General features: G+C 39.0%; 1 protein-coding gene across 1 annotated transcript in view; it reads left to right on the top strand.

Moving 5' to 3' along the window:
• The window catches only part of Ccdc15 (coiled-coil domain containing 15), a 73935-nt gene that overhangs the window by 7879 nt on the left and 38517 nt on the right, over window positions 1-27539 (top strand). Inside the window, 7 exon segments of the mRNA XM_032910912.1 lie at window positions 13678-13791; window positions 17842-17961; window positions 18395-19141; window positions 19958-20023; window positions 20629-20668; window positions 20671-20744; window positions 22249-22359. Of these exon segments, the coding sequence (XP_032766803.1) occupies window positions 13678-13791; window positions 17842-17961; window positions 18395-19141; window positions 19958-20023; window positions 20629-20668; window positions 20671-20744; window positions 22249-22359 (1272 nt within the window).

Raw genomic sequence — 27539 nt, 5'->3', positions numbered from 1 at the left:
ACTACTACTGTACTGCTACTGCTACTGCTGCTGCTGCTGCTCCTCCTCCTCCTCCTTCTTGCCACTTTTTATCTATTAAAAGTGGGATAGTAGGGGTTGGGGATTTAGCTCAATGGTAGAGCGCTTGCCTAGCAAGCCCAAGGCCCTGGGTTCGGTCCCCAGCTCTGACAAAAAGAAAAAAAAGAAAAAGAAAAAGAAAAAAGAAAGGTATCAAAAGTCTAGAATTAAAATGTATTAGTCTTGAGTCAAGGAGCATCAAATTTCCAATTGTACTGAAATTATGTTCTGTATATGTTATCGTCAGTTTGTTGCTACAGACAGAAATGATCTTGATCGTTGATGCCAAGGGATTCAGTACAATTAAATATTACAATTTATTTATTACTTTTTGCTTTTCTTACTTTTGTATTTTAAACTAATTACTACAATAAATTTATCTGTACTATATGTCAGGTGATAATATAGTAAATTCTTAACATATCCAGAATACTTGGAAAAAATTTTGGTGACTTTTTTAATGTAGCTAATACTTAAAAATTAAAGCAGTATGGGAAGCATCATTCTTCCCATTCCATCAGTTCCTTTTTTTGGTTACCTCAGCTTTTATTGATGTGTTGTTTACCTTTGCTTTAAGAATTGTTCTTCATTCTACTTGAAAACACACACTTAGGGATAGTGTGAAGGAAAGAGAAATAAGTGTGGAAAACGATGACCATGTGAGAACCAAAGCTGTTCTACTCCAAGTTAATGTACTTTTCCAAGTCCTTGCATAGCTTCAGGGATTGACCTAACTGGGGCAACAAGACAGATATATATATATATATATATATATATATATATATATATATATATATATATATAGAGAGGAGAGAGAGAGAGAGAGAGAGAGAGAGAGAGAGAGAGAGAGAGAGAGAGATACATGAACAGAAAAGCTGCGATCAGGTAGACTGGGCTCTCTGGTGAAGAAGCTACGGCGCCCTCAGGTTCAGCGTGTTTATCATATGCAGTTCAACAGTGAGGCGTATTATTGCATACAGCTGAATTGAGGAAGCAGGGCTTATTATATACAGCTGGAACAAGGAGCCATGTGTAGCTAATCTCAGGAGCTGTCTCTGTAGGGGAACAGTTTTTGGGTCATAAATATCAGCTATGTTAAACTTTTTCTGCATAAACATCTGTACCTGGACTAGAGAAAGGATTTGCCATCCCTTGTTGAGGTTTGGTCTGTTGCTGTGCATTGTGATGCTAAATACTGACCCCCAGGATCTGGTTGCCTCAGGAATGAGGAAATCCTCATGTACACCACATGATGTATATAACCTTGTTCCTTAATCTAAAACTATTAGTTAAATAAAGATATCTACAGCCTATAGCTGGGCAGAAGAGAGGTAGGTGAGGCTTTGGTTCCTGGGGTTTGCTTGAGTTCTGAGGCAGAGATGAGGAGGAGAGAGGTGAAGAGAGAAGATGCTGTGGGTCATAGGATTGTGAGAACTGGCCATGGGGGCTGGCCAATTGGAGTAAGAGCAGCCCAGATGGAACATGGCAAGTTATACCTTGGATTTATTAACAGGGAAATAGATAAAATTGCTTAGAGGGTTTGATATCTGCTCAGCTCTAGTGCTGTTTAGGCTTATTATAAATATAAAGGTTTTGGGTCCTGGGAACTAAATGACCTAAGGTGAGGTAGAAACTCCCAGTTAATTTTTACTACAACAGTCCCTCTGAATTCACCCAGGGAAGGCTTTGCCACTAGCAAGGCATTGGAGTCTCTGGTAGTTTGAAAGAAAATGGCCTCCATAGGCGCATAGGGAGTGGCGCTATTAGGTGTAGTCTTGTTGGAGGAAGTAGTCACTTGTGGCAGGGCTTTGAGGTCTCAGATGTCACACTAGTAATGACAGTCACTTTGTGCTGCCTGCTGATCCAGATATAGAATTCTCAGCAACCTCTCCAGCACCATGTTTGTCTGTAGGCCACCATGCTTTCTGCCATGATGATAGTTGATTAAACTTGTGAACTGTAAGCCAGCCCCCAATTAAATATTTTCATTTATAAGAGTTGATGTGGTCATGTGTTTCTTCAGAGCAATAGAAACTCCAAGACAGAATTTGGTACCAGGGACTGGAGTATTGGTGATGGGCCTGCCTGACCGTACTTTAGTTTGGAGTCTGGACTTTGGATTAGCAGTTGAATGCTTTAAGTGGGACTTAGTGGCCATCCTATTAGGAGCATGAAAGTCAGTGGTAATGAGGATGATTTGATTTGTAGGGACCTGGCTCAATATGTTTCAGAGGAGACTGTTTTTGTGATATTTTGGTGAAGAATGTGGCTGCTTTCTGCCCTTATTCAAAAAATCTGCCTGAGGCTAAATTGAAGTGTTTGGATTAATTGCATTGCCAGAGAAAATGTCAAAATACCCTAGTATAAATTCCATTACGTGATTATTATTGTTCACTCTTATGACGATCTATAATGAAAAGGAACAGACTAAGCGAGGAAAAAGGCAAAATGTACAATTCAAAGAGAAAAGAGGCACCAAGAAGTAGAGAGGAAATAAATGGTTCAGTGTAATAGTAATAAGGGGAGTGGTGACTTCAGGGCAAAATCCTACCAAGCTAAACTTTCAGCTAGTGAAAAGGAATTAAAGAAAAGATCAGAGCCAGGTATGGTGGTGCACACCTTTACACATGGATACAGAAGCAGAGGCAGGCAGATCTCTTAGTTCAAGGCCAACCCAGTTTGTAGCGTGAGTTCCAGGGCAGGGAAGCTTAGGCAGCAAAGGTAACTGTCGAAGACACTAAGCTAATGAAGATGTAATTGAAAGAGGGGACCAAGTTCCAGCCCTAGCAAGCAGAGCTTGGCAGCTTCAGCCACATGGTTTTGGCTTTAGAGTCAAGATAGAAGGGGTCATGGAATCTCCCTCAGAGAGTAAGGAGAGCCACAGAGACAGGCATGTGTCCGGAGTGTATCCCTGCATGGAAGCTTAGAGAGCCCATTAGGTGAGTCTGTGAAGGTAAAGCTCTGATTGCCTTAGAGACCTCAGAATGTTGGAGGTGGCTAGCATCATGTGATATGTGCTGAGAACAGCTGCTAACAGGGAGTGGAAACAGCCCAAGAGAAAGAAGAAGTTGCAGCAAGGAAAGCTGACAGGAGTTGGAGATCTGAAGAACATCAGATATGGAGATGCAGAGTTTGGAGCTTGCCCAGCTGGTCTTGGTCTTGCTTGGTTCAGTATTTCCTCACTGTGCTCCCTTTCTACCTCTTTGGAATGGGAATGTATATCCTGTGTCACTTTATGTTAGAAATACATAATCTGCTTTTCATTTTGATTTTACAGGGGATTATACTTAAGCGATTGCATGAGTGTGAAAAGAGACTTTGAACTTTAGACTTTTAAAACAGTGGTGAGACGGTTAAAGACTATAAGGACTTTTGAAGTTGGACTTAATGCATTCTTGCATTATGATATGGCCACAAGCCTATAATGGCCAGGGAGTGGAACGTGGTGGTTTAAAAGAAAGTGGCCCCTTTAGGCCCATAGGGAGTGGCACTATTAGGAGATGTGGCCTTGTTGGAGGAAGTGATCACTGTGGCTTTGAAGTCTCAGATGCTCAAGCCATACCCAGTATGGCAGTCATTTCTTGATGCCTGCTAATCTAGATGTATAATTCTCAGCTATCTCTCCAGCACTATGTCTGCCTACATGCTTCCTACTATGATAATAGTGGACTAAGCCTTTGAACTGGACACCAGCCCCAATGAAATGTTGTCCTCATAAGAGTTGATGTGGTCATGGTGTCTCCTCACAGCAGTAAAACCCTAAGACATGGCTGTGGCCATTCAGCAATACACTCCCCATAGTGCTTGGTCATTATTGAATTGTGACCTATGAATAAGTAGAGAGAGTATTAGAAGAGACATTCTATCATCTTTAAGTCTCGTTTTTAAATTTCTTTTGCCCCAAACTGTTTTCATTGTTTTGGGGGCATTGTGTGATTTTTAGTAATCATTTTTATATTATTTTAATTTTCTTTTTTAAGTTTATTAATAGGAGCCATTCATGGTGATATACACTTATAATCTTAGCCTTCAGGAATCAGGTCAGAAATAAAGTAAAAAGTAAAAAAAAAAAAAAAGAAATATATAAAGTTTGAGGTCATACTGGGCCATGTAGACTCTGCCTTAATAAAAAAGAAAGAAAAGAAAAAAATTAATTTATTAAACTAGACACTGGATACATTATAAGCAATAGAAGAGTGAAGTCTTTACTATCATGATTATAACTCTACATTTCATTGTAATAGAATTTCTTCTGGCTTGAACACATCAGTCAGCATGTAAGTGAACACATTATATGTGTTAAACATTGTAGGGAGTATTAATAATATCTGAAATAGGACCCTCCATGGGTTTATATTTCCAGAGAGATATACTGTAGTCTGTTATACCCCAAAGATTGTGCCATGGGAATTCCAAAATTTTAAATTATAAGGGAAGAGTACAGGGAGAATTCCTGCAAGAGACAGATTGAACTGTTTATTTTGAATTGATATGCTGAACTGGATTGATAAATTCCACGGTTTGAGATAAGATCAGTAAAAAGTGTAGGACGTGTAATGTGCTTCTAGAATAAGTGATGAAGCCTCTAGTTGGTATTATTTGAAGGAAAAGAACAGAGGTGAGGTGAGATAGGAAATCAGGTTATAAAGAACCTTAGTATTATGAAAGTTAAAAGTTTGTATACTGCACTCCCCCCACCCCCCTTTTTTTTGAAAAGAGATGACGGACTCAGGATGTTCAGTGACTTATTATTAATTTGGTCCTGTGGACTTTTGCCCTCATAGCCAATGGTTGTTTTTATTTTTACTATTTCTATTGCACTTTTAATCCACTAGATGTCGTTATGAAACCAGACAATGAAATTGTTGAAGCATTAACTTCTTCATTATTTAGAGTTGATTAAACAATAGCAATGGCAAACACAGTTTAGCTTCTGGACGTTAGTGAACTGTTCAGATTTTGTTTCTTTAAGCTGTAGAAAAATAGAATACTGTGGTTGGGGTTTTAGGGATTTTGTTTCCTAACTTTTTATTTTATTATTTAATATGATTTGGTATAATTTTGCGCGCGCGCGCGCATATGTGTGTATATTATGTGTGTACAGTGCCCGTGGTGGCCAGAAGAAGGCATTGGAACCCTGGAACTGGGGTAATAGAGGGTTGTGAGCTGTTGTGGGTGCTCAGACTTGAATTAGTGTCCTAACAGCAGTCAGTGCTTCTAATAGCTAAGTTGTCTCTCTAGCCTCTGGCATTGATTGGTTTTAGTTTAATTGAGTTGAGTTGAGTTTGTTTTGTTTTTTATCTCAAGACAAGGCTTCTCTTTGTAACAGCTCTGGCTTATCTGACATTTACATCTTTAAGGATAAAATGATCTGCCATCTGGAACATACTTGATAATATAAGCATCAGCTATTATCTTAATTACCTTGCCGTCCGTTGCCTTGATAACCTTGACAAAGGCAACTGAAGGGTTTATTTGGGCTCATAGTTCAGGGCAGTAGTCTGTGTGGTAGGAGAAGGAGGCCGGCTCTTTACATTGTGTCTGCGCTCAAAAAGCAGCGTCTAGAAAAAACAGCCATGCTAAAGCCTCAAGGCTCACCCCAGTAACCTACTTCCTCCCGAAAAACCCCATCTTCTAAAGGTTACATAACCTCCTTTGGCAGCACTTCCAGCTAGGGATCAAATGTTCAAACATGCCAGCTTACGTGAGACATTTGACATTCAAACTACAGGATGTACAGAGTTATAGGAAAAGCAGGTTTGTCTAGGAGTTAATGCTTGAATTGTATGTACTTAATTACACTTCCCTTAAATGGAAAGAAGGAAGGAAGGAAGGAAGGAAGGAAGGAAGGAAGGAAGGAAGGAAGGAAGTGGCTGTAGAGATTGTTCATAGGCTAACTGAACCCATCCAGAGGACTCAGGTTCAGTTCCCAGCATTCACATAGCAGCTCACACCTGTGATTCCAGTTCCAGAAAGTCGGATGCCCTCTTCTACCCTCTGCAGGCACTGAACACACGTAGCTAACAGACATACATGCAGGTATAATGCCCATGCACGTAAAACTAAAATGAATAAATCTTTTAAAAAAAGCAAAGCCACACTCAAGCATATAAAATAATTCTAAACATTTTTAAAAGATGAAATAAATAACATTTTTAGGAGCCAGTGGCTCAGTGTGGGAAAGCACTCGCTGCTAAGCCTAGTGGTCTGAGTTCAATCTCGAGGACCCACATAGTGAGAGGAGAAAGCCAACTTCTGTAGACTGTCTTCTGGCCTCTGTATTTCAGCTGTGATTTGGTAGGGACACTTGTTTGAACAGGAAGGTGCTTGGCACAGGCCTAATGACCTGAGTTTGGGAACTGGGATCCATATGGTGGAAGGAGAGACCCAACTCCCACAAGTTGTCCTCAGCCCTTCAAGCATTGGTGCACATGCACGCACACATGCACGTGTGCACACACATGCACACAGTAGTAATAATAAATTAACTGTAGTAAATTTGAAAAATGTGTTTTGGCTAGTTTTTCTCTTTGTCTCAATACCCAGCCTCCTACTAATGCTTGCTATTCCTTACCTGTTGAATGGCCAAATATAATTAGGAACAGAAACTAAGGAACTAGAGCACAGAGCGGGGGAAGTTTTAAGTGGCACAGCTCCTTTCGTTAGTTCTGATATTTATCATTACAGCTTTGGATTCTGTGCTGTCTCTTGCTTATTTCATTTAGATTTCATCTTAAAAACATCTTACCGTACTTCCACTCTTACGTATAACACATTTATCTTTAGACCATGCAGTTTAGCACTGTTTCTTTTCAGACTATCATGGTTTGTTGTAGTTTTCTGTTTCTCACGGAATATTTTGCTATCTTGGTTTTTTAAAATATCTTTTTAGGTAGCATATACAATAATGTCATCATGAATCTTTATGTATATTGTTATACCTTGCTCTTAATTGCCCTCTTCCACTGTTTTCTGTTCTCTATCCTTCTTCCTTTTGTTAGCCTGCCTCCTCCCCTCTCCCTGCTTTTGCTCTAAAACTAGATTCTTTAGAAGTGAAAATGTGGTATTTTGTTCTTTCCTTATTATCTTCTTGCTCTTCTCTCCCTTTTAGACCTCTTCTTCCTTCTTGGAATTGAACTCAGGACCTCTGCCTCTTCTTCTTTCTTAATCCCCTTTACTTTCATATGGTGTGTGTGTGTGTGCTCCTGACATGTGCATGCACAGATTTTGTGTGTACACAGATTTTGTATATAAGAGAAAATGTGGTAATGCGTTTGAATGAGTCTTTCATTTAGCATGGTGGTCTCCAGTTCCAGCCCCGTGCAGATGACATTTCACCCCTTTTTATGGATGAATACAATTCCATTTGTGTGTCTATCATGTGTTTTCTTTATTCATTGGTTGGCATTTAGGCAGGCCTTCTGTCTTGGCTATTCTACATAGAGTGCAGTAGTAAACTGGCTGTGCGCTGTCTGTGATATTCTGACTCAGGTTCCTTTAGGTGTATTCACAGAAATGCTAGTGCTGGGTCACTTGTTAGTTGTATTTTTAGTTTTTGATGTTTCCAACGGATGTTTCCATAGTGGCTGCAGTCTGCGTTCTACCAAAGATATACAACGGTCCTTCCGCTTCCACCTTTGCCCAATGCTAATGGATTAGCTGGACTCTCAGAGCAGCTTTTCCTTTTTAAAATATGCATTTCCCTGGTACTTAAGGCTTTCGAGCATTTCAAAAAATATTCTCGCCATACGTATTTTTTCTTTTGAGACCTGTCTGCAGTTCATTTGCCCTTTTATTTATTTGCACAAGATTCCCCTCTTTTAGTGTTTAACTTTTTCAGTTCTTTATAGATTCCAGGTAGCAATCCTCTGTCAGATGAGTAGCCAGTAACGGGCTTCTCTCGTTCTGCAAGGGACAGCAGCTGATGGTTTCTTACGCTGTATAGAAGTTTTTTAATCTCATGCAATACCATTTGTCAATTAATTGTTAGAAATATTTTCTGTGCTATTAGACTGCTTTCAGAAAGTTCTTAAAAACCTTGAAGTGTTTCTTTGGTTTCTTCTAACAGTTGAATTTCAGGTCTCATATAAAGATCTTACATTTGATCCATTTTTTAGTTTTGTTTATGTTGGTGCAGGAATGTCATGGATTTAGTTTCATTATTTTACATCCTATGTTGTTTCTATTCCCTTATTACACCACCAGATTTCTATTCTTTATCTTTCCTAGAAATAGTTACTTTTGTAGTTAAGATTTATTTTTTATTATTTTGGTTATGTGTGTCTGTGTGTGGGTTCAAGGAGGACAGAAAAGGACATCAGAGCCTCTAGAGCCAGAGTTAAAGGCAGTTGTGAGCCAGCCATCTGATGTGAGTGCTTGGAACTAACTCAGGTCCTCCGGAAGAGAAACCAGCACTCTTAGTCATTTAGCCATCTCTCTAGCCCTTTAAATACTTAAATAATATAAAATAGTTTTTAAATTATTTGTAAGGTATTGTCTCAGTTTTCTATATCTGTGCTAAGATACCAAGCAATTTACAGTTTCAGAAGGTGAGTCCATGACCATCATGGTAGGGAGCATGGCACTAGCAGGCAGGCAGGCATGATCCTGGAGCAGTAGGGAGTTGGGTAGAAGAGGGAGAAAGGAGAGTTCTATCTAGGAATGGGTCAGGTTTTTTAATCCTCAAAGTCCACCCCAAATGACATGCCTTCTTCAAGAAGACCACACCTCCTAACCCTTCTCAAACAATTCCATCAACTTGGCACCAAGCATTCAAATACATTCGTCTGTGGGGACCATTTTCATTCAAACCACCACAGGTACCATTCAGGTAATTCAGGGCAACCCAAGCAAGAGAAGAGTTTGCGTCAAGAATATACACAGTTGGTACTGAAGAAATTGCACACTGGTCCTACATAGTCAATGAGGCCAGCCTTTACTACATGAGACCGTACATCAAACTCACTCCCCTACTTAAAAGAAAAAAATCAGTATAATTTGCCAGTGTACTACATTATATTTAAATAAATTCAACTTTGGATAGCTATTATGGTAGTATTGTGCGTATCTTAAATTGGTAATGAGTTCCATAGCAACAAAGTAGGGTGGCATTTTATAAATATTAATCCCTATCCATGACCTACATAGTGCAAATAGTTTTATTTCAGTTATGTATAAATTTTGTCTTTCCAATGGGCAGAATTACATGATCAAATTAAGAGCTAAAGAAAAAATACAATAAATATTGTTAAATTTTACCCTGTATACTTGCTGACTGTCTTAAATTTGTTTTATAATATAATAATTCTGGCCTAGATTTTGACATTTAAATCAACGTTTTTTCTATACTATAATTTTTTATTTCATCAGGCTAAAGTCTTTTTGCTGATGAGTAAAACTTTTTAAGCATGATGGATTTTTCTGTCGTTGTTACATGTACAAGACCTGTATTACTTGATACGCAGCTATTCAGCTTCTGTTTCAAGCAGCTAAGGCCAGGGAGGAGGCTGTCAACTTTTAGGAGAGCTTGTGAAATACCTGCTTTCCTCAGAAGGCACTAGAAGCGGCCCCTATATCACAAAGAGGACACTGTCTCTTACGAGTCAGTGTGAGTGACTTTTGTTGACTGATGTTTTTATTTGGATGGAAGAAGATCTAGGCTTGTGTTCTCTAGGATATGCCTAAAGTCTGAAATAGTATGTGTGTGTAGTTGTGTACACAAATAAAAGAGTAAGGTGTGTGTAATATCTATACTTTAAGAACAGAAATACTCTGCCCATTTCTCCCTCCTCAAAAGCAACCATTTGATTTCTTTTTTTTTAAGTTTTAAATTTTGGTAGCAACATTCATGTTTCTAAATAATAAGCTGTTCTGTAGAAACCTGTAGCTGGGAAGATTCAACACGTAGGTCTACTCACCCAAGTTAGGGGACACACAACAGACTGAGTACAGACATGGCCAAAGTCCAATTTGGTGTTTTATTAGGGTGAGCTACAGAAGTGTAGGTGAGGAGTTACTAACAGAACAGAAAGATTCAAGGAGAACTTTGAATTACCAAAGCCCACCCCTGCATGGGTGACAGTTCACGCAGGGGGAGCCTGGAGACCACAACACAGCCTGCAGGCAACTCCACAGGTTGGAGAGTGTCCTTCCCAGATGCCTCAGTTGGATTAAACCTCTTCCAGGCAGCTGCTCTGGTCTGAGTCTGGTGGGTTTTCTTCTCTGAGAGTCAGTCTCCTTCACAGCTCAGCTTGCTTGAGTCTCTGGCAGCTCAGTTTTCTCGTCTGCGCATCTTAGCCTCGGTCAGGAGTAGATGCTCAGACTTTATGCCTACACTGGGAGAGCTCTAGTGAATCTGGTCAGTTCAGCTATTTTGAGTCGTTTCCATCCTGTTTAAAGACTTCCCTGCAGGATGGGGACCAAATTATTTCAATCTCAGAGGAAACTGTTACACACAGAAGCACATGTTAGAGCGTGTTATTGATGTCCCATTAGGAAAGGTGAGGGTTTGGCTCTCTCTTCTTTCCCTTGTGCCATAACAAATGCACCTTTCTACCCTTCCCTCTCTTTATACTATTACTACATTATCATTTTGTGTAGATTGAGGCTGAGCACAGCTTAGCTGGGTGGGAACTGCAATTACTTTTTTATCTGGAGTTACATTAATTCTTTTTTATTTGCTAGGTTTTCTGTATTAGATTTTTCATCTCCTCTAAGAAAAAAAATTTAATTGCTGTTTAATTTTATGTTGATGGGTGCATTGGGGATTAGGGCTCATGGGGGCCAGAAGAAGGGGTCAGATCCTTTGGAGCTAAAGTTAAGGTAGTTGTCAGTTTCCCCACATGGGTGCTGGGACTGAACTCAGGCCCTTTGGAAGAGTAATATGTGCTCTTAGAACAGCCGAGCCATTTCAGGACCCTACCTGTTTGTCTCGAGGCAGACTCTAAGTACAGAACTGAGACTTTCCTGCAATTTACTACTTAGCTGAGGCTGGCCTTGAGAGTACAACAACCTTGAGATTGCAGCAATCCTGTTACCAGAGTCTCCCAAGTGGTGGGGTTGCAGACATGAGCCACTATAGTCAGCTGCATCAAGTAAGTTTAGTCTTGGCTAGTCATTTGGTGCAAGTCTGTTACTTGTCAGTAACAGGTGGTAAAAGAATGAGTTATGTGTCTAGTTTTGTATAAAAAAAGATACTTTAAAATTTTGTATTTTGAATATACTTTTAAACATATACATATAAGTGTACACACAGTATAATCATCATTATCTTGCAATACAAGTGTTCTTTTACACTAGTTTCTTTTAATTATTAATTTTATACTAGTAATAGCTATTTTCTGTGTTTTGTGTTATATACATCTAGATTACCCAATTTAAATGGCTTAAAGTATCAGAAATGTATTTGTTCATGGTTCTAGATGCTGTACATCTAAACTTGATCCTAATCAAGGTAGCAGCAGGGCAAGGCACCAATAGGTTTTAGAAGAAACTCTGTCCCTTAATTTTCTAGCTTTTGGTGTCTATCTGCTGCCGTGCCCTTTCTTGTAGCTACAGTCTATCAGCCTTTGTCTGCACCTTCACACTATCTCCTCGTTGCTAAACCTCCTTCTGCTGTTCTTTTACAAGGACACTTGTGATGGCAGTTAGTGCCCATGAGGATAAAATGAGATTGTTTCCATATATCAGGGTTCCTAACCATATCTGCAAGGACCCTTTTTGCCTTATAAAGTGTCCTTTAGAGTTCCAGGGATCAAGATCTAGTATTTTTGGATAGCCGGTATTCAGACTGTTAAAATTCTTGTCATTGAAAAGGCTTTCACAAGGTCGAAGTTTGGCAAAGAGTTTAGGGCAATGAAGGAAAAACAGAACATGGTGTTTTTTCTGGCTGGTGGACCAGTTGGAAAACCTGCTTATGACTCAAACTCTATAAGAAATTAGTAAGTGATGGGAAATGAAGACCGCCTTACAACAGACTGCAGCAGATGTTTGGAATCCTTGGCTCAGTGATCCAATGGGTCATTGAAACTTATTTTACCTAACAGTAAACAATGCAGCACATGTCTCACTCTATGTTGTTTAACTCCAACTGCACAGGATGCGTGCTTGCATTGTGAATGATTGTCCTGATTTCTGTAGCCACCATGCACTTGATCCAGAAGTCTTCCTTTTGGTAGAATAAAGAGTAGTGTTTCAAACTTTTTTATCTGGCTAGAGGTGTAGCTCTCTAGAAGCAAGTACTAAGAAGAAAAGATATACTGTAGAACATAGGTCTGATAGTAAGAGTGGTTTTAGTTTTTATCGTTAGCTCATTATTGGTAAAAATTATATAGTATCAATTACTATATTGGTAAGTCACAGTTTTCTTTGAGGAAGACTTGATACCATTAGCACTGTTTAAATGAGTGGGTTAGAAGTATTCCTAGCCTTGCTATAATTCCTTTAACTAGTGTGGAAATATTTGTCCTTTACCTGATGCCTTACTTATACTAAACTAAAATGATATATAGGTTTTTTTCTCCTAAGTGAATGTGATTTGAAGATTTGAGAGATAAAATAGGTTGTGCTACTGGAAAATAAATAGTTTTGCACTAAAATCACTAGAATAAGGAGTAAATATAAAACTATATGATGGTCACATATCATTTGTTTCTTAGAATAATTAAAACAAATTGGTTCTTTTATATACATATGCATTCTACATTAATGTGGTGGTTAGCCTTCATTGTCAACATGACACAATCTAGAATACCTAGGGAGAGAGTTTTAGTGAGGAAATATCTGCATCGGGTTGGCCTGTGCACATGTCTGTGGAGGGTGTTTCAATTAAGTTCATTAATGTGGAAAGATCCAGCCCACTGAGGGTAGTACCATTCCCTAGGCAAAGGGTTCTGAACTATAATGAGAAAGGAAAAATCAAATTGATTACAAGCAAGGAATCAAGTAAGCATGTATGCGAATGCTCACTTTCTATTGTTATAATGTGACCAGCATTTTTTTAATTTCCTGCCTTGGTTTCCCTACAATGATGGACTATAACATGGAATTACCCACTCCCACCTCAATCCCTAAGTTGCCTTTGTCAGGATATTTTCATCACAGTGACAGAAGAAATGATATTTAGGATATTTAGGAAGGCTTTCTGGATGAAAAGGAAATCTGAGAAAAGGCTAGTGTTAGTTTTCAAGTGAGGTGGGTAGAGAAAAGATTCATGTAAATAGGAAATAAGAGTTTTAGGGAACTAGATATGGAGTTTTATAGGAAGCAGTAATAAAAACAGTAATGCCCAGTGAATAAAGGTAAGGAATGTACTTGCTCAATAATTTCTAAGTATATCTATATATTGGCATTTTATATATAAAAGGTATATATTATTTAAAAATAGATTTGATTAGTAAACCTTAAGTCAAGTCACAAAGTTACCAAGTTTTATCTTAGAATATTGGCAGCAATATTATAAAGCACTTCAGCAGATTAAAGGCTCCTTTGCAAGTAATCCTCTTGTCCTAAGTCTGGCATCTTTTAATAATAGAGACCTGATTTCCTGTTGGAACACCCAGTGCATTTGGTATTCAGGCTTTAACCTGTTTTTGTTTTCTTTTTTCCACCTTTCCCTGGCAGCTTAGTCAAACTATGAAGCAGGCACGTCACCAGCTGGCGTCCTTTAAAACTGTGAGTGAAAAAAAGACATCAGTGTTTCTGAATGGTGGAAAGAACAGCTCTCCTACCCAAGAGGTATACTAATTTCTAATATGCTGCTTTAAAAAATGTGTGAAAGTAGAGTTAACAGGTTATTTTTATATCAACATAATTTAGAAATGCAAAATAATTGGAAGTAATCTTTAATATCTCTTAATAGGGGATGCTTGAATAAGTTAAGACATATCTAAATATAGCCATTCTTTAAAAAATATCGTATGTTTGAATAGTATGTGACGATTAGGGAAAACTTAGGTGAAAAAAGTAGGATATAAAATTACCTATTCTATAATGTTAATTTAAAAAAGTATATGTGTTTATTTAACAAATGTTGACATTATGTTGGTGAAAATAAAAACAGAGATCTGGGGTGGGGGGCAGAGGGGAGCTGGAGAGGTGGCTCAGCAGTTAAGAGCACTGACTGCTCTTCCAGAGGTCCTGAGTTCAATTCCCAGCGACCACATGGTGGCTCACAACCATCTGTAATGGAATCCAACGCCCTCTTCTGGTGTGTCTGAAGACAGTGACAGTGCACTCATAAATAAATAATTAATTAAAAAAAGATTTCTGTCAGGGGACTTCTGTACTAGTATGGAAGTATTTAATAAATAAGTAAATAACCCGGATCTGAAATGAGAAATTGTGTGTGATAAGGAAAAATGAGACAGGGAGAGAATGCTGTGTGTATAGACAAACATTTGGATAGAAATGGTACCGGAAGTTAGTACTGCTCTTCCTCTTCTCCCTTGTACTTGCTGAGAATCAAGTCTAGGACTTCATATTTTTATATAATATTATAGATGGTTTTATTTCCTTCTGTCTTTTTATTTCATAATATATATGTTTTATTTTCTAGTAAAGAAATAATAAATACTATTTTTGTTTGTTTTCCATAGACAGGGTTTCTGTATGTAACCTTGGTTGTCTTGGAAGATTAGGCTGGGCTTGAGCTCACAAAGATCCTCCTGCCTCTGCCTCCCGAGTGCTGGGGTTAAAGGTATGCAACACCACTGCCTGGTGTGAGCACTAATTTTAATAAAGGAATTTAAATTTAGAATGAAGAATTAGAAACTAAGTGTAGATCCAGGCTTAAAAGTATAAGTACATTTAGGCCTATACTTAGAAAATGGCATTGTTTGGCTGTCCTACTTATTTAAGGTTTTACTGATGGGTGCTCAGTTGATGCTTTCATGTGTTTGCTCACTGATCTGGTGTTTGGGTGGCAGCATCTAGTGCAGTAGCCACGTAGGCTTGTTAGTGCACTTCTGCCATCACGTTTCTCAGCTCTTTCCCGGTTTCAGTGCCTACTTGGCATATGGCATGGACACACACACTGTGCTGCTTAACTACAGCAGTACACTCAGGGAAATGTGTTGCTAATTGATTTCCTTATTGTAAAATCATAGTGCCTACTTTCACAAACTAAATACCTATATAACACCACTCATTAGGTGATAGACCTGTGGGATCCCCACCACATAGGTGAGTTTTTCTTTAAGTGTTGCAACATGGCTTTCAGAGACATTTGTTTCTAAATTTGTAATTGTTGGGGTACTAAACTATGAATATCTTCCTTTTCAGTATTAATTAAAAGTTTAAAAATTAAATTTAAAAAGCAAATAGGCATCTATATGTTCACACATGGTAGCCCATCCTAGATGTAGTCTTATGATAGCTTTTTTCCCAGTATTCTGTTGTAACTTTGAAATACCTTTTATTTTATGCTTTGTTTCTTCTTAAACCTGCCATGGATTCAGACTGTTAAGAGTCACTGGCAGGTACCATTAGAAAAAGGATTGGACACTTTCTAATATGCTAGGAAAAAGGTGTTGTTAGTTCCTAGAGACTGGTATCTTACATTGTTTGGAATATATTCAGACATTTCAGTTCGTGTTTTTCCAGAGAAAATACTGTTCACATAATTAATCCTGTAGAAGAGAAAATTAATCCAAAGATAACATCCTTGTACAAACCAGTTTCATACGTCAGAGGTGCCATATGAGTGTAACTTATTATTATGACGATGATGATGATGAGTTCAGGCTGTGTGTTTCTTTCCAGAGAATGTCATGTTCTTTTTCAGACTACAGAATAGAGATAGATCTACTCCATATAACTGGGAATGGTCTGTGAAATTAGTGAAACCTTTCTTACACTTACACTTTTGTTTATATCTGAGCTATGTTCTGCCTTCCTGTATAGGTGAAGCAGAAACTACCAATCAAAAAGAACTACATTGTAACCCTGTTAAATTCTGCAGTCATTCTCTTATTAGACTTTAGTGAAATCTATTTGCCATTGTCATTCAAAATTTGAGATACAAGTACAACATGTTCTTGCTTGGCCGCTGTCAGATTGCCAAGACTGAAATTATGGTCTTCTGTAGCTGTTAGCAGCTAGAAAAGCTGCAGGTTGTCATTTCTAAAGTTTATATATTCTTCCAGTATATTTTAATCCACATGTTGACGTGTGATTTATTTGTATGTTTGTAGTACAAATAATAATTTCCCTTTATTCAAAGCTGTTGTTTATTCTAGGTCATTCATAAAGATTGTGTATCATGAAGTCATTGCTTTCTCAAGACCATTTATATATAGATTGGCTTGTTCACACACACACACCCCACCCCGAAAGCCCTTTTTTAGAAAACCAGCATATATCAAGACAAATAAATAAACAGGAGAGGAACCCTCTCCCCCACCATGAGGTCCATGTGGGCCCTTAACTACAATGTATTACCAGAACTTTATAGAAAATCAGGTAGGGAAATGGAGAGATGGATACTTATTGCCAATTTGTATCTCTTGTGAAGAAAATGTCTATTGAAAAATTTTAATTGGATCTTATTTTTTATTGGAAAGATTTAAATGGTCCTTCTGTGTATGAATATTAGTCTGCTGGAAAGTAGGCATGTGACCTCCCCCCTTTCTGTATACTATCATTTCACTTTATTAGTAGCATCATTTACAGGCTGCACACTTTAGTTTTGGAGTGGTCTATTTATTTATTGCTGTCCTTTGTAGTTTGAACTTTTTGTGTTGTGTCTCCTACCCATTGGTTACCTGTTATCATTTGATTCCTAGCTCTTCCAAGTACATTAAACTTTTGGCTCTTGCCTGGAGGTCTGCATTCACCTTGAGGTGATGTTCATAAGAGAACAGAAGACGTTGTTCACTTCATTCTTTTTTCATTTGATACCCAGTTGTCTTAATGCTAGAGTTAGAGTTATTCTTTTCCCATTGTATTGTCCTGGCACCCTGGTCAGGTGTCAGTTCACTATAAACGTGTGGGTTTGTTTCTTACCCCTCATCTTTCTAATATTCTGTGTGCCTGTATGATTTGCTTGTTAATTCTACTGGCTTTTTCTGTCTTGCTTTTTTTCTTTAAGCCAGCTGGCATTTTGATAGGGATTCTTGAGTTCGTAGATCAACCTGTAATCTTCAACGTTGGGAATATAGCCATGGTTGGGGTGTGTGTGTGTGCACGTGCGCGTGTACTTGTGTGTATGTATGTGTGTGCGCGCGCGCGAGTGTGCTTGTGTGTGTATGTGTGTGTGTGCGTGTGTGTGTATGTCTGTGTGTATGTGTGTGTGTACGCGTGAGTGTGCTTGTGTGTGTGTGTGTGCGCGAGTGTGCTTGTGTATGTGCTTGTGTGTATGTGCACGCGCACTTGTGTGTGTCTATCTTTGTGTGTATATTCAATAAGGTTTGAGGATATTTCCTAGGCTGCTCTTCACTCATGAATTCATGTTGTTACCTTCAAGTTCTGGGATGACAGATTGTCCTCCAAATTCTGTAATATTGCCAAAGAACAGTATTGTTTCACACTATGAATGTGGGATAGCTCTTCATGTATTTAGATCTTTAATTATGTTTTATGGTTTAAAGTGTACAGCCTTGTACTTTATAAACACTTAATGCTATTTGAATGCATTCTTCTGTTAGACTTGTTTGCAGTATCTAAAGTCTTAAGATTTTGTTGCAAATATATGGTTTCTACTTGTAATAGCTACACTGGTGGTTTTGGGGTTTTTGTTTGTTTTGTTTTTTTTCTTTCTTGTTTTAATTGTTTTTGCTTTTTCTTTAGGACCTTGGCTGTGGGAAAATTTCATCTGTTGCGGTAAGTGAGGAGAGAGACAATTTGTTTGAGAGCTGCCAGCAGGATCTCCTTTCTGAAGACAAAGAAAAGGCTCTCAGCAAAGTTCAGGTAAGGCAATAAAATAAACCAAAGCTCTAAGGGCTACAATCTCCAGTCTTAGCTGCTTGGGAGACTGAAGCAGAAGGATTACAAGTTCCAAATCAGCCTTGGATTCAGAGCGAGTTCAAGACCAACCTAAACAATTTTGTGAGAACTTATCCCAAAACTAAAAGCAGGACTGAGTATGTAGCCCAGTGGTAGAATGTTTGTCTTTTATGCATGAAGTCTCAATTCAGTCACCAGTAATGCAAAAAAGTGTTCTTTAAAAAGTTTGACTTTGATGAAGGATTTATATTGACTCGGGCTATTTTGAAGTTCATCTTTTATTCTAGTTTTGTTTGATTATGATATCATTTAATATTATTTTAGGACTCATAGGGAAAAACATCTAGATTTTTCTTACCATCTAACAGTCTCTGTTTTTGTTTATATTTCCTTTTAGAAAGTAAAATTCAAAAATCCATTATCTGTTGTAATAAAGGAAGATGAAGGAAAGCAATTGTATCCTCATAGTCTTCAGCCTGTTCTTCCAGAAGCCCAGGGTTATTTTGTAGAAGTTAAAAGCTGCCTTCCAGAATCTCAGAGTGATATGATAGATGTCCAGGCTGTTGAGCCTAAAGCTTCAAGAATTGAACCTAAAGAGCCAGGTGGTGAGCCCGACACCCAGGCCGCTGGAATGGAGTTTCAGACCATAGAACCAGACGGCCAGGCTGTGAAGACGGAAATTCAGGACACTCTTAAAGTCCAGACTGTTGAGCTAGACGGGGATACTGAGTTGGAAGCCCAGGATTCTCTACCCTCACACCAGGCCTTTCTATCCAGAGACCAAGATTTTCTGCTCAATTGTCAATACCAGGGTTCTTTACCCAAAGATCACTGTGTTTTCCCTCATTACCAGAATGTTTTACCTAAATACCGGGACCAGCATTTTCTACCTGTAGCCCAGGAATTTCTACCTACAAACCAACTTGCTTTACCCAAAGAACAGAATCATCCACTCAAATGTCAGAAGCAGGATCTCCCACCTGAAGACCAGTTTCCCCTGCCCAGACATCAGTATATTTTACCTATATATCAGGACCGAAGAGATCCGCATGTTCTTCCTAAATGTCAGGATCATGATGTTCTTTCCAAAGCCCAGAACTATCTACACAGTTATCAGGAGCAGAATCTTCCACTGCAAAGTCAGGTAAGACAGAGCAGTAGGAAGGGAACACGACCCATGTGACTCTCAGTTTGCAGCAGGATCTGCAAGGATCCCTCTGCAGCTGGTGTAGAGATACCTACTGCAAATGGCAGTTTCCTGACTGATTCTTTCCAAAACTCTGGGGTTCTTACAAAATGTTAACAGTAATGTCAGCAATATATTTCATCTATCTGGGAGATTTATGTATAACAATATAATTCTTTATTAGGATAAAGATTTCTGGCAGCCATCATCTGTTTTGGCAGCTGGAAGTTGGAAAGAGGCATGTCCCACAAGTACCCAGTTATATCTTTCAACACAGGTTCCAGGTCAGTTTTCAGCGAGAGATCATTTAGAGGTGAAGGAAGGAGGAGACGTGTGGAGAACAGCACTTGGCCAAATTCTCACCCAGGCCGACAGTCTAAGCTAACCTGTCATTCTTAACTCAGCAACCAGCACATTGTATTTGCTCTTTTTAAAGCAAACATGGAGAAGCCAGAATCAGTTCTGAGAGATAGACAGGGAGTGAAGCACTTGCTCTGATGTCTGTCAAGATCTCTGTGGGTGCTAACAGGTCTCCATCAGCAGCAAGGTAGAGCAGAAAAAGGACAAAGACTAGCAGAAACTTAACTGCTTGGGGTTTAACTTGGATCTTCCAGGACTCTCAGCTGAACTTTAGAACTGACAAAAAAAAGGCTACCTGCCATTATATTTCATATTACTCTGAGTTTAAAAATTACCTTGAGGTTTTCACCTGTCCTAAATATCATTTCTGTCATATTATTCTGCTACACAATGTGTTTTTTTTTTTTCTTTTAGGAGGTAAACTTTAAGGAGCCATTCTTTGATATAACAGATGGGAAAGGGAGAGAAATTTTTTTTCTGGCGAGTTACCAGTATCTACCTCCCAAACCACAAGTCTAAGACTTTATCAGAGACAAAGTAGGGCAGCATGACATTAGTGGGAATGGAGTTCTAAGTTCTACTAGAATGGCACTCTGCTTTAAGAAGGATGCACATAGGGTGTGAACCCTCAAGAATTCAGTTCTTTTTCTGTTCTATCTTGCACCTAGTGGTAATATGACTCTGTTTTATTTAGTAAACCAGGTAAGTCAAATAAATTCTCCCACTCAAAAGGCAGTTAAACTGTTTTAATTTACCAGGATTATTCTCTGTTACTGGCTCCCATAGTGTTCTCACAAACTCATTGCCCTGACATGAAGAGCATGAAAAGTAGTAGCTGACCTTAAGCTGTTTTAAGGTTTGGTGAGTTTGTGGTCTCTTATGTGTGGTTTAGGATTAAGAATTAAAATGGAAAGGGTTAGATTAAGAGTGTAGCATTGTCACTGGTTCTAGACATCAAGATTTCCATGGAGTTCTCACTGAAGCAATTTTACAATCATGCAAGATCTTGACTAGCTTATTACTCCATGCAGGATGATTCTTGTTATGTTATTATTGCCATTGTTATTGTCTTTGTTATCTTTTAGGACATATTTCTCAAGCAACCATCAACTTTTATAAGGGGTGAGGTAAGGAGTTGCCTCTTGAGTGTCCTCATTATGCTCCACCTCATATTCAGAACCAAGTCTTCCTTAGAGAACAGGTAGAGAGAATCTATAGAATGAGGGCCATATAACCTCTGAGAAAGAAAAAACACCATTACTTCAGTCAAGATTTATCAAGCTAGCTTTTATGTGGAATACATAGACTTAAGGCTAAGAGGAAAATGTATAGGTATTTTGAAATGTGCTAAAACAATCTGTGTTTGCTTTAAAATACTCCTAAAAAATGTTGGAGAAGATACTGGAGAGATGACTCAGTGGGTTTAGAGCATTGGCTGTCTTCCAGAGGAATCAAGTTTAGTTCCCAGCACTCACACTGGCTCACAACCTCCTATAGCTCCAGTTCCAGAGAATCCAGTGTCCCCTCTGACTTCTGCAGGCACCAGGCACATGTGTACTGTGCAGTCATATACACAGGCAAAGCTTACACATGAAAAACACATAGAAAATAAATTTTAAAAAAAGTTGGAAAAGTCATAGATGAAAAAATAAAGGTTGCTAGTAAGGGCGCCATGAAGGATTCATTACATTAGTTTGTTCCTACTTCATGGTGAGTTTGGAAACTTTTGTGAGACACAGACACACATACAACACACATCCTCTTTTCTGTCATTAGTCTCGGATTTTCTCTTGTAGTATAATGAGCTCATTTCTGTTGAGACACTTTGTAGTTCCTTTTGATCAAGTGTATCGGACAGACTTTATCTGGAGAGAAATGGAAGATTGTACAAGGTGCTGCTTTGGAAGACTGTACTCATGTTTCACACAGTATTTGAGACCTAACCTGTGCGGGAGAATGAGTAGAGATGGAGTAGAGAAGAGCGTTCTGCAAAGAGCAGAGTGCTTAGATCTGGGCTGCAGACTTGACAGGCACTGCAATAATTGCTTCAGTGTACACTGTTAAGGTCAATAATAATGAGCAAAGAACAGAAACAGGCTGCCTTTTGTTCTGTTTGCCATTCTGATCGATTAACACTACTACAGTCCTCATCATAAGCTTTAATCACTGCTGTAGATGTCATCCTCGTGTTTGGTGATTTATATTGATATTTATATTGTCTTACAGTACAGGAGCTATGAGCCGGCATTGCATATGATAGGTGGAAGATGGCAAAAGAGTACTATGGATTATATGAGATCCAGGACTCACCCTCTGCCAGAAAGCAGGGAGAGTGGTGTTTAGTACAGGTGGTGTAAGCACTGGGAAAAACCACTATCCTCATTAACCACATCTTAAAAATGATAGCAACTTTCATGAAGCATTAACAATAGGCCAAACGGTTTTAGAGCGTTGTATTCATTATCTTACTGAATCCTTAAAATAACCTGGGAGATAGATACTGATGTGATCCTTGTCTCATAGGTAAAATTTACGATTGTTTTACAGATGGTGCCAAGATTGATAGTGACAAGAAATATCTCTACTTTTATGGTATATAACAGATCAGAGCATTCTGGCTTATTTAGATTACCTGGGGCTATGACAGAAGCCTTAGTATTTTCACTATTATGTCCCCATTTACACAATTTGATGTGTGTTTTCAGAGCCAGCAGCCATCTGTTAGGACAGCTGAAAGGTGGCAAGAGGATTTGTATCTCAGTGGCCATGAATGTCTTCCACCCAGACAACGGAGAGACACGTGCAGCAGGCGACAGGTAGGGCAGACCACAGAGTATATATGCTGCTGGAGATGTCTTACTAAGCAGGGAGTCTGATCAAAAACCACATTGTTGTAAAGTTTATCTTAAAGCTTGTGCCAGAACTTTTTAGGGTAGCATTGGTCAAGTTTGAGGATACTGAACTAAGATCGCTAGTGTTAAAAGAAATATCACAAGGCTGTGATCTTACGCATTTCTACTAAAATTCTACTACCCTCTACATTGTTTCTATTTGTGGTTTTATGAATTATTTTAGAATAAAAGGCTCTAGGTGACTAGTAGTGTTAGGGTGCCTGAAAAAGATCAACAAATTTCCTCTTGGTCTCTTTAAAGGAGTCAAAATGATAGGAAGTAGATGTGGGCTGTGGCTTCTGCTGAATGACTGCTCTTTGCCATTTTTAGTTTGGGCCTGCAAGATTGGCCTAGGATGTACCGTCATAGCTTCTTCAATGTTGTCATTTGTATAGTCTGCAGGACCTGAGGGACGAGGCCTTTTATCTGTTCTTTCTGTCTGTTATAGTTTAGATTTAAAGTATCCACAAAGGCTCATTTGAAGGCTTGGTCTCCAGATGGTGGTGCTATTGGGAAGTGATTGGATCATAAAGGTACCGACTTCATAAATGGACTCTAGGAGGTGGAGACTAGTGTAGAAGATCTTCACTAGGCATGTGTCTTGGAAGAATGTACCTTTTTCCTGGCCTTTGCCTGTCTCACTCATTCCTGTCCATATGAAATGTATCATTCTGCTCTACTGCATGCTCCTGCCATTATGATCTATCTTACATAATCCTATAACATGGTCCCAAGAACAACACATTCATGTGACCTTAGGCTCAGATCTCTGAGACTAAGGCCACACAAGTCTTTAAAGCCTCCCTTAGTTTACTTCAGGAATTTTGTTGCATAAAGAAAATCAAAAGCTGGGCATGGTGGCATACATCTTTAATCACAGCACTTGAGCTGTGATTTACATAGCTGGTTTATATAGACCCTGTCTCAAGAGAGGGGGGGGGGAAGGAGGAGGAGGAGGAAGAAGAGGAGGAAGAAGAGGAGGAGGAGGAGGAGGAGGAGGAAGAGGAGGAAAGGAAGGAAAGGAGGAAGGAAGGAACCAAAGCTTTCACAATTATTACTGCTATTAATAGTTATAAATATTTATTTATTTTTGCCAACGTTCTAATCTGACTGTATTAGAGCAAGAGTGGTTTCTTGGATATATATTCTACATTTATTTTTTCTTGTAGACTCTTGTGCCACTAATTATCTTTTTTTTTTTTTTTATTATTAACTTGAGTATTTCTTATATACATTTGAATGTTATTCCCTTTCCCGGTTTCCGGGCAAACATCCCCCCCCCCCCTCCCCTTCCTTTTGGGGTGTTCCTCCCACCCCTCCCCCATTGCTGCCCTCTCCCAACAGTCTAGTTCACTAGGGGTTCAGTCTTAGCAGGACCCAGGGCTTCCCTTCCACTGGTGCTCTTACTAGGATATTCATTTGCAACCTACAAGGTCAGAGTCCAGGGTCAGTCCATGTATAGTCTTTGGGTAGTGGCTTAGTCCCTGGAAACTCTGGTTGGTTGGCATTGCTGTACATATGGGGTCTCGAGCTCCTTCAAGCTCTTCCAGTTCTTTCTCTGATTCCATCAACAGGGGTCCTGTTCTCAGTTCAGTGGTTTCCTGCTGGCATACGCCTCTGTATTTGCTGTATTCTGGCTGTGTCTCTCATGAGCGATCTGCATTCACATTTTGATCATCCGTCTTGAGTTTCATTTGTTCTAGGCATCTAGGGTAATTCAAGCATTTGGGCTAATAGCCACTTATCAATGAGTACATACCATGTATGTCTTTCTGTGCTTGGGTTAGCTCACTCAGGATGATAGTTTCCAGTTCAACCATTTGCCTACAGAATTTCACAAAGTCATTGTTTTTGATAGCTGAGTAATATTCCATTGTGTAGATGTACCACATTTTCTGTATCCATTCCTCTGTTGAAGGGCATCTGGGTTCTTTTCCAGCTTCTGGCTATTATAAATAAGGCTGCGATGAACATAGTGGAGCACGTGTCTTTTTTATATGTTGGGGCATCTTTTGGGTATATGCCCAGGAGAGGTATAGCTGGATCCTCAGGCAGTTCAATGTCCAATTTTCTGAGGAACCTCCAGACAGATTTCCAGAATGGTTGTAGCAGTCTGCAACCCCACCAACAATGGAGGAGTGTTCCCTTTTCTCCACATCCTCGCCAGCATTTGCTGTCACCTGAGTTTTGATCTTAGCCATTCTCACTGGTGTGAGGTGAAATCTCAGGGTTGTTTTGATTTGCATTTCCTTATGACTAACGATGTTGAACATTTCTTTAGGTGTTTCTCAGCCATTCGGCATTCCTCAGCTGTGAATTCTCTGTTTAGCTCTGAACCCCATTTTTTTAATAGGGTTGTTGCCTCCCCTGCTGTCTAACTTCTTCAGTTCTTTGTATATTTTGGATATAAGCCCTCTATCTGTTGTAGGATTGGTAAAGATCTTTTCCCAATCTGTTGGTTGCCGTTTTGTCCTAACCACAGTGTCCTTTGCCTTACAGAAGCTTTGCAGTTTTATGAGATCCCATTTGTCGATTCTTGATCTTAGAGCATAAGCCATGGGTGTTTTGTTCAGGAAATTTTTTCCAGTGCCCATGTGTTCCAAATGCTTCCCTAATTTTTCTTCTATTAGTTTGAGTGTATCTGGTTTGATGTGGAGGTCCTTGATCCACTTGGACTTAAGCTTTGTACAGGGTGATAAGCATGGATGATCTGCATTCTTCTACATGTTGACCTCCAGTTGAACCAGCACCATTTGCTGAAAATGCTATCTTTTTTCCATTGGATGGTTTTGGCTCCTTTGTCAAAAATCAAGTGCCCATAGGTGTGTGGGTTCATTTCTGGGTCTTCAATTCTGTTCCATTGGTCTATCTGTCTGTCTCTGTACCAATACCATGCAGTTTTTATCACTATTGCTCTGTAATACTGCTTGAGATCTGGGATAGTGATTCCCCTGAAGTCCTTTTATTGTTGAGGATAGTTTAGCTATCCTGGGTTTTTTGTTATTCCAGATGAATTTGCAAATTGTTCTGTCTAACTCTTTGAAGAATTGGATTGGTATTTTGATGGGGATTGCATTGAATCTGTAGATCGCTTTTTGGTAGAATGGCCATTTTACTATATTAATCCTGCCAATCCATGAGCATGGGAGATCTTTCCATCTTCTGAGATCTTCTTCCATTTCTTTCTTCAGAGTCTTGAAGTTCTTATTGTACAGATCTTTCCCTTGCTTGGTTAAAGTCACACCGAGGTACTTTATATTATTTGGGTCTATTATGAAGGGTGTCATTTCCCTAATTTCTTTCTCGGCCTGTTTCTCTTTTTGTGTAGAGGAAGGCTACTGATTTATTTGAGTTAATTTTATACCCAGCCACTTTGCTGAAGTTGTTTATCAGCTTTAGTAGTTCTCTGGTGGAATTTTTTGGGATCACTTAAATATACTATCATATCATCTGCAAATAGTGATATTTTGACTTCTTCTTTTCGATCTGTATCCCTTGACCTCCTTTTTGTTGTCTTATTGCTCTGGCTAGAACTTCAAGAACTATATTGAATAAGTAGGGAGAGAGTGGGCAGCCTTGTCTAGTCCCTGATTTTAGTGGGATTGCTTCAAGTTTCTCTCCATTTAGTTTAATGTTAGCCACTGGTTTTGCTGTAAGGGCGGCTTTTACTATGTTTAGGTATGGGCCTTGAATTCCTATTCTTTCCAGGACTTTTTATCATGAAGGGTGTTGAATTTTGTCAAATGCTTTCTCAGCATCTAATGAAATGATCATGTGGTTTTGTTCTTTCAGTTTGTTTATATAATGGATCACGTTGATGGTTTTCCAGATATTGAACCATCCCTGCATGCCTGGGATGAAGCCTACTTGATCATGGTGGATGATTGTTTTGATGTACTCTTGGATTCGGTTTGCCAGAATTTTATTGAGTATTTTTGCGTCGATATTCATAAGGGAAATTGGTCTGAAGTTCTCTTTCTTTGTTGGGTCTTTGTGTGGTTTAGGTATAAGAGTAATTGTGGCTTCATAGAAGGAATTCGGTAGTGCTCCATCTGTTTCAATTTTGTGGAATAGTTTGGATAATATTGGTACGAGGTCTTCTATGAAGGTCTGATAGAATTCTGCACTAAACCCGTCTGGACCTGGGCTCTTTTTGGTTGGGAGACCTTTAATGACTTCTTCTATTTCCTTAGGAGTTATGGGGTTGTTTAACTGGTTTATCTGTTCCTGATTTAACTTCGGTACCTGGTATCTGTCTAGGAAATTGTCCATTTCCTGCAGATTGTCAAGTTTTGTTGAATATAGGCTTTTATAGTAAGATCTGATGATTTTTTGAATTTCCTCTGAATCTGTAGTTATGTCTCCCTTTTCATTTCTGATTTTGTTAATTTGGACACACTCTCTGTGTCCTCTCGTTAGTCTGGCCAAGGGTTTATCTATCTTGTTGATTTTCTCAAAGAACCAACTTTTGGTTCTGTTGATTCTTTCTATGGTCCTTTTTGTTTCTACTTGGTTGATTTCGGCTCTGAGTTTGATTATTTCCTGCCTTCTACTCCTCCTGGGTGTATTTGCTTCTTTTTGTTCTAGAGCTTTTAGGTGTGCTGTCAAGCTGCTGACATATGCTTTTTCCTGTTTCCTTCTGCAGGCACTCAGCGCTATGAGTTTTCCTCTTAGCGCAGCTTTCATTGTGTCCCATAAGTTTGGGTATGTTGTATCTTCATTTTCATTAAATTCTAAAAAGTCTTTAATTTCTTTCTTTATTTCTTCCTTGACCAGGTTATCATTGAGTAGAGCATTGTTCAACTTCCATGTATATGTGGGCGTTCTTCCCTTATTGTTATTGAAGACCAGTTTTAGGCCGTGGTGGTCCGATAGCACGCATGGGATTATTTCTATCTTTCTGTACCTGTTGAGGCCCGTTTTTTGACCAATTATATGGTCAATTTTGGAGAAAGTACCATGAGGAGCTGAGAAGAACGTATATCCTTTTGCTTTGGGGTAGAACGTTCTATAAATATCCGTTAAGTCCATTTGGCTCATGACTTCTCTTAGTCTGTCACGTCTCTGTTTAATTTCTGTTTCCATGATCTGTCCATTGATGAGAT

Source organism: Rattus rattus, chromosome 8, assembly GCF_011064425.1.
Source record: "Rattus rattus isolate New Zealand chromosome 8, Rrattus_CSIRO_v1, whole genome shotgun sequence".
Classification (NCBI taxonomy): domain Eukaryota; kingdom Metazoa; phylum Chordata; class Mammalia; order Rodentia; family Muridae; genus Rattus; species Rattus rattus.
Note: the sequence above shows the minus strand (reverse complement) of the source record. Positions and strands in the feature narration are given on the sequence as shown.